This window comes from Anomalospiza imberbis, chromosome 8, assembly GCF_031753505.1.
Source record: "Anomalospiza imberbis isolate Cuckoo-Finch-1a 21T00152 chromosome 8, ASM3175350v1, whole genome shotgun sequence".
NCBI lineage: Eukaryota > Metazoa > Chordata > Aves > Passeriformes > Viduidae > Anomalospiza > Anomalospiza imberbis.
In genome coordinates, this window is record NC_089688.1 from 22,133,540 (window position 1) to 22,140,794 (window position 7,255).

General features: G+C 55.4%; 1 protein-coding gene across 8 annotated transcripts in view; it reads left to right on the top strand.

The window, feature by feature from the left end:
- The window catches only part of KCNIP2 (potassium voltage-gated channel interacting protein 2), a 43,772-nt gene extending 38,240 nt beyond the window's left edge, over window positions 1-5,532 (top strand). For 6 of the 8 annotated variants that reach the window (XM_068197897.1, XM_068197896.1, XM_068197900.1 and 3 more), the window contains exons 2-8: window positions 1,028-1,152; window positions 1,539-1,608; window positions 1,706-1,776; window positions 2,278-2,385; window positions 2,749-2,853; window positions 3,109-3,171; window positions 3,509-5,532. In XM_068197897.1, the coding sequence (XP_068053998.1) occupies window positions 1,028-1,152; window positions 1,539-1,608; window positions 1,706-1,776; window positions 2,278-2,385; window positions 2,749-2,853; window positions 3,109-3,171; window positions 3,509-3,556 (590 nt within the window). In that variant the 3' untranslated portion in view covers window positions 3,557-5,532. The remainder of the gene's footprint in view (window positions 1-1,027; window positions 1,153-1,538; window positions 1,609-1,705; window positions 1,777-2,277; window positions 2,386-2,748; window positions 2,854-3,108; window positions 3,172-3,508) is intronic. The other 2 variants (XM_068197892.1, XM_068197893.1) reach the window with 1 other exon arrangement.
- The last annotated feature ends 1,723 nt before the right edge of the window (window positions 5,533-7,255 follow it).

The following is a 7,255-nucleotide window of genomic DNA, read 5'->3' on the forward strand; positions in this document are numbered from 1 at the left end:
GGACGCCTCCACTTCTCCCCTGCCCTGGCTGTCAGGATCAGCCCGGCCCTGGAGGGGTCCGATCCCATGGGCTCTGCACCCACCTCTGTCATTACCTGCTCACAGGCTGGTTTTCTCCCTCTTCGTCTCCCTGGAGCAGCTCCCACGGGATGCACAGCGGCAAGAACCGCTTGGGAGCTGGCTTGGGGCAGCAGGGCCCTCCTGGCACTGGTCTAAGGGGTGGGGAGTTGTTTCTCTAAGCTGAGGGTTGGTTTGGAGATGGAGGTGTCATGGGGCGATGAAAGAGGCTGAGCAGGGAGTGAGTGCAGAGTCCCTGAACCCCCTGTGCTGGGTGTGCTTGGTTCCTTGGTGAGTCCAAGCCCCTGGTCAGGATCTCTCCCAGCTCCACGGTGCAAGCCAGTCCCCTCTGGGAGAAGGTGAGTATGGAGCGGCAGGGTCTGAACCATCCCACAAAGAGGGAGTACCTGCCTTGTGCCCCTCTTGGCTGAGTGGGGTCTAGGGGTGCTGGTTGCTGCAGGCAGGGATTGTGCATCTTGGCAGATGGTGGAGAGAAAGCCATCAAGGAAGGTGGGAGCACAGTGGGTAGAAAAGAATCTGGAAAGGCTGGGGGGGGTGGGCGGCATTTGGGGCTGGGGGTTCTGAGGGGCAACTCTCCTGCTGGATGTCTCCTGCAGGACATCAAGGGGCTGAACTCCACAGGGCAGATGCTTGTGCTGGTGGGAGGAGAAGGGCAGGCAGGGAGGGTTTCAGCACTGGGGGGTTTTCACACTTCTTTTGTGCCCAGCCTGGGCTGTACTGGAGTTGGGTTGTTACCCAGTCCTGGTCTGCAGCCAGGGTGTCTATGAGTGTCCTCTTCTGGCACAGACCCAGCTCTGGCTGAGCAGAGCACCCCAAAAATGTGTCAACCTGGGCAGGTGTGAGAGGACAGCATGTGCTGTGCAAGGTGCCTCTCTGCCCTCTGGCATGACAAGATAGGGCAGGACAGTGCTGGCCTCAGCCACCCTCTCTTCCCCTGGGTTCCTTGCAGACAGTGTTGAGGATGAGTTTGAGCTCTCCACCGTCTGCCACCGCCCCGAGGGGCTGGAGCAGCTGCAGGAGCAGACCAAGTTCACCCGCAAAGAGCTGCAAGTCCTGTACCGAGGCTTCAAGAATGTGAGTACTCCTTGACCAGCTTTGATAGTCCCCACCTCTGCTGCCATGTCCACCTCGGGGTACTGTTTTGTTTGTGAAAAGTTTTTGGGGTTGAAGTTTATATAAGGCAACAGCCTGATCTTACCTCCAGGGACCTCAGTGGGGAGACCTGATCCTGTGCTCTGTTTGCTTGGGTGCAGAGAGCCCCCTTCCCGGGTGCCTGGGATTCAGAGCTCCTCCAGTGAGGGGTGCAGCCCAAAAAATCAGGGAGATGCTCTAAGCAGCCTTTCTAGCCACTCCACCAGGTGCACAGGGCTGGATGACAAGGCAAGGCTGCCACAGGTTTGTAGGGGGTGCTCAGCCCTTTTTTGCAATGTGGAAGTGATGCTGTGACCTTGTCCTGGCAGGAGTGCCCAAGCGGCATTGTCAACGAAGAAAACTTCAAGCAGATCTATTCACAGTTCTTCCCTCAAGGAGGTGAGTGCCCATCCCCGTCCCTGTCCCCATACACATGGGTGCCTCTGTGGGGCAGAGGGTCACACAGCACCCCCTCATGCCCTCTGTCTCCTTGCAGACTCCAGCACCTACGCCACCTTCCTCTTCAATGCCTTCGACACCGACCATGATGGCTCCGTCAGCTTTGAGGTGAGCTGTGGCCAAGGAGGGGTGATGGGGTGCAGCAGGGCAAGGAGAGCACAGCCCTCGAGGGACCATGGACTGGGGTCAGCAGTGTTGTTGTTGCAGATGGATGAAGAGTTGGCAGGCCTAGTGGAGTTTATTAAATTTCCAGAGGCAACAGAAAACCAATTAAAAGCAAAAAAAAGGGGCTTTCTGTATTTTCTGGGTAGGGTTGTGTAGGGACCCAGACTGGCATAGCTGGGTCTTGTTCAGGCTTTAGCTGAACACATTGTCATCTTGGTTGCTGTGACCCAAGGGAGTAGTGTGGGAAATGTACAGAGTTAAGCAATGTTTTCTCCCCCAACTCTTTTTGATACCCAACATTTTGCCTTGTCAGCCCAGCCCCAGGGCATATCAGCTTTGGGGCTGAGTTCCTCTCTGCAGGAGAATCAAGCAGGGCTGTACTCCGTGTCTCTGAGGCCCTTTGTGGCTGTAACTCCCATTTGCCTGCCTTGTCCATCCTTGCAGGACTTTGTGTCTGGGCTGTCCACCATCCTGCGGGGCACCATTGATGATCGCCTGAACTGGGCCTTCAACCTCTATGACCTGAACAAAGATGGCTGCATCACCAAAGAGGTGGGATGGGGGTCCAGACTGGTCCCCGGCACCAGTGCAAGTCTGCACCTGGCAGGGACAAGGGCAGAACTTGGCTAAACTCTGGAGGAGAGCGCAGGGGATCAATATTTAACTGAGCTCAGCTTTGCAAATGTCCCTCCTGGCCTCCTGGCACTGGTGTGACTCTGGGATGGAGGGTGGATGAGTGGTGTGCAGCTTTGGGGCTCCATCCACACATGGTCCCACACTGTGCACAGAGCCAGCACAAACATATCTGAGCACCCCACAGGTCCTTCAGGAGCATCAAGAAAAAGGTGTGGGTTGGGGACCAGGTGGAGGCAGAGCCCCATGTTGACACTGCAACCCTGCTCCCCTTCCCATCAGGAAATGCTGGACATCATGAAGTCCATCTATGACATGATGGGCAAATACACCTACCCGGCCATGCGGGAGGAAGCACCCCGGGAGCACGTGGAGAACTTCTTCCAGGTGAGCTGAGTACATCCTCAGGAAGCATGAGCCCATGGGGAAGCAGAGCTCCAGCACAGAGCTGCAGTTGGTGCAGTAGAAAACACCCCACTCTGGGGATGAAGCAGGGCTGTGCTGGTCCTGTTGGTGCTTGGGCATGCCTGGGGCCAGGGGTGCACTGTGTCCAGCCCCTGTGGGACCTGGGCAAGGGGTACCAGGTTCTCCCTAGGGCTGGGGCTGTCCCTGCTATGCTCCCTGTGCTGTGCTTGTCTGCAGAAAATGGACCGGAATAAGGATGGCGTGGTGACAATCGAGGAGTTCCTGGAGTCCTGCCAGAAGGTAAAGTCACCAGCAACTCTTCTCTGAGCTAGGTCACCACCCTCTTCCTTGGGGACCTTTGTCCCTCTTGCTTCCTTCCTGCAGAGTGGGAGTGAAGCCAGGGCTCCCAGGGGCAAGGCTGGAGCTCTGCTTTGGGAACTGTACCCATGCCAACATCCTTGTGCAGATGAGGAGAGCCATGGATCCCAGTAGGGCTTGGAAACTGCCTGTAATCCCTGGGGCTCTTGTCCCATGTCCCATATCCCAGAGTTGCCATGAGGGTAAAGCTAGGTTTGGGGGAGCTGCTCAGATTACTGTTCTGTGCCCAACTTGCGTGCTTCCCACCTGCTCCTGACAGGATGAGAACATCATGCGATCCATGCAGCTCTTCGACAGCGTGATTTAGCTCCCAGACCTGCCTTCAGATGAGCTCTCCTGACACTGGGCCCAGAACCTTCTTCTCTCTCTTGACTTCTCCTGTGAGACTCCCCTCCTCTGGCCGCACAGACACCTCCATGGAAAGGGGCCTTCCTTCCGTGAGATGCAGTCAGTGCTGAGATCTTCCCTTTCCCCTGGCCCAGCTCTGCTTTCCTTGGGGAATCCCAAGCAGGTGCTCCCAGATGTTGGAGCATGGGCATGGCTGGCACAGGATGAGAATTTTACCTGGATGGACCTCCCTGCACCCAATCCTGGTGGGAAAGATGCATCCTTGGGCTGCAGTAGAGGTTTTTCCCGTGCACACCACCCTGTGCAGCCACAGCTCGCCTACCCTGATCCTCCCCAGCCCCACGAGCCCCCAGTCCCAGCTCCAGCCCAAATCTTCCAGCAACACAGTCTAAAAACCAGTAAAGTCTTGCAATGGGCACAGTCAGTGCCTCGGCTTCCTCCCCTGCCCTAGCTGTGCCCTGCTGTGGGAAGCGTGTCTGGTGTGTCCACTGTGAGCCACCAGCCACCCTCCCTGTCCTGGGCCAGTGGGTGGGCAGAGGGGCTGTGCCTGGAGAAGGCAGCCACGTGAGCCCTTGGGGTTCATTGCTGCATGAGCTATGGGGACCATCCCCTGATCCCAGGGATCCTGGTCAGACCTACAAGGCTCTTCCTGACAGGGGCAGAGGGGAGGCTAAAGAGACTTTGAGGTGACTTGTGACACTTGTCCCCCAGGATGGATGATGCAGGGGTGGGAGAGCTGCAACCTCAGCCCCTGTCCCTCAGGTTTGGGGTGCTGGCACAGGGGGACCCCAGGGATCCACTTTGAGGCTCTAGTGGAGAGACACTCTTTCCAACCCTTCCTGAGGATGTGACAGCCAGGGTATGGGGACAAGTGGAAGAGGGAGATGGGCTGATCTCTGGTGGCCATTCTGGTCCCATAGGGCTCACAGCCATGCTCCTGGCATCATTAGCTGCTGACCTTGCCCTGCTCCTGTGCCCTGGCCCATCCCAGCCCACCTGCTGCCCCGGGGACGAGGGAATGCGCAATGATGCAGAGAGGTGTCCCCACAGGATAGCCCTGTGCTGGTGACATGGCTGAGCTGGCAGCTCCTGGAGGAGAAAGTCAAGGCTGGGGTTAGACAGGAGTCACTGCCATGCTGCTGGCAGGCTGGAGGGTCACCCTGGAGCAGGGGACTCTACTCCTTTTCCCAGCATGGATATGTGAGAGGCTGCTTGGAGACCTTGGGGATGGAGACTCTGGGTTTTTGTCACCACCGGCTCCTTGGAGATGGGTGTGTGCAGACAGGCCTGTCCTGCCCACATACCACTCCAAGTCATAGCTGGGAGAGTGATGCCCCTGGGCTAATGATCCCGTGCCAACTCCAGAAGCCCTTCACAGGCACTGGGAATGTACCCAGCCCTGAGAGCCCCGACTGCAGCTCCACACCCTGTATCCTTGGCCAGGGGTGGTTTGGGCTGGCCTGAGCTGCGATATCTGGGATCAGCACCACGCTGGGCCAGACCCAGGCTGCGGCCCTGGGGCTGGAGACATTAGAATTTAACCCCTGGGGCTCTGAGCCAAAGCTAAGGGGCTGCTTCCCGGGGGACCATCCCTGTCCCAGCCCTTGCAGACATCACATGTTTTTTAAGCTCATTTGACACATTATTTATCTCGCAGACATGATGTGTTTTTTAGGTTCATTCAACACACTGTTCATCTCACAGACCTGTTCCCAGGTTTGCTGTGGGGCTGAGCTCCCACTTGCATTCTCCTAAGGGTGGGAGGGCCTTACCCCTCCATCTCTTCAGCCCTGTTCTCCCTCCTCCCAGCTCTCTGGGGTACCCATTGTTCGCTGCCATGTGGAGCACCTGCCACCTCCCCCCTCACGCTGTAGGTCGCATGGTGTGACCCCCTGCCCCAGGGCATGGTGACCCACAACCCGCTTGGCATCTCCAGTCTGTATATTTTGTATTATAACAATTATATGAGTTAAAAAAAACAAAACAAAAAACCAACAAAAAACCAATAAAATCTAACCACAATCGCTATGCACACTACTGTTCTGTCTTTGTATTTGTCAGCTGGCTGAGATGGGAGGGCAGGAAAAACAAGGGGTCTCTGCAGAGGGTTGGGTATCCTTTTTAGGGTGCTGTGGTTGCAGGGTGCTCTGCATGGGTGCTCTGGGAGGTTGCATGGGGGACAGGGTGCACACTGAGCTTAGCCATGCTGTTGGTGGTCCTGTAAATATAGATTTTCTCCTGCTAAGAGGCTGGAGCTGTTAAGGTTAAAAAGCTTTTATATCAAGTGTGTCATATTTTAAGAGTCAGGCTGCCAGGTGTGTTTTCAGCTTGCCACAGATGCTGCTGGGTGAACCCAAGCTTGGGAGCAGGTGGCCCTTGTTAGGATGTGGCACTTAAGGCTGTCGCCTGCCACCTTGAGGAGGTAGGTATGGACTGGGAAGGGATTTATCTTATGGCAATTATTGGTTGTTGGAAAAGTCAGCATTGAAAACTGGGGAAAATTAAGTAAACAGTCATTTAAGTAAGAAAGTAGCAGATCTAGAGAGCAATGGACCTGACGTGGGACAGCAAAATGGTCCAGCATTCTACAGACTGTGGTCCAGGAACTGAAAGCTCAATACAAAGAGCTGCCTGGAGACCAAACAGAGCCTTAAAAGGATGGGCTCTGGCTGTGGGGGGAGTTACCATTGTGGGACTGGGTAAGCAGCAAGTCTGATCTTTCCAAAGCCTCTGACTCTCCAGGAACCTTTTTGGGCTGCTGGCCATCACCCAGGGCTGTGTGTGGCAGTGTGAATGGGCCTGAGCACGTTTTTCCCTCTAACCCACTTTCCCCGGTATATCCTATCCCCTGAGCTCTGTTTGGCTGGTTGCTATTTCGGGCAATGACATCCAAGGGCTTGATGTGCCCTCTTGTGGCACAGGGATGCTGTGAGCCACTGATGGGATCCCTTGGGTCCTTGTCCTCAGGGGGAAGGGAAGGGGCTGAGGTGATAATAGGAAAAACAGCACTGTGGGCCCCAGCCCTCGAACGCTGCCGTAGCCTTTTCACACCAGATAGGAAAAGGTTTGTGCAGGGAGTGTAGCTTTTGGAGCGGGGGGGTGGGAGAGCATCTCTGGGAGTCAGAAATAACCCGTTTAGCTCTCCCCCAAAGAGGTGGTCAGGAAGGGCCTGAGGGCAGGGAGGCCTGGATCCTTTAGCCTTCAGCTTGCCATGAGAAGCTGCTGTGTGAGCCAGGGCTTGGATGACCCTTGTTAGTAGGAGGTGGCAGTTAAGGGTGGACAGCCAAGTAATTTGGTCTATGGTGAGAACAGAGAGAAGAGCTGATGGATCCTTGGAAAAAGGCAGCCTTGTGTTGTTTCTAAACAAGTTTTTCCCAGCTTTCAGAGGAAAAATTAATAGTACTAAGTGGTAAAACAGCTGAGCAACTGGATGGGGCAGCTGATGCAGCCTGGGGCAGTGATTCACTCCAGCATCCTGAATACTGCCTAGAAACACAAGCATTTTGTAAAAGGATGAGATTCTAACACTGGGAGAACTATTACTGTAGGATTATTTTGCCATGATCAGAGATATGAGCACCCCTTCAGGGTCTTTTGTGACACTGTGTGAAAGTCCTGTGTGTTCTCCACCCAGATTCTGTACATTTCTCCTCTCTAA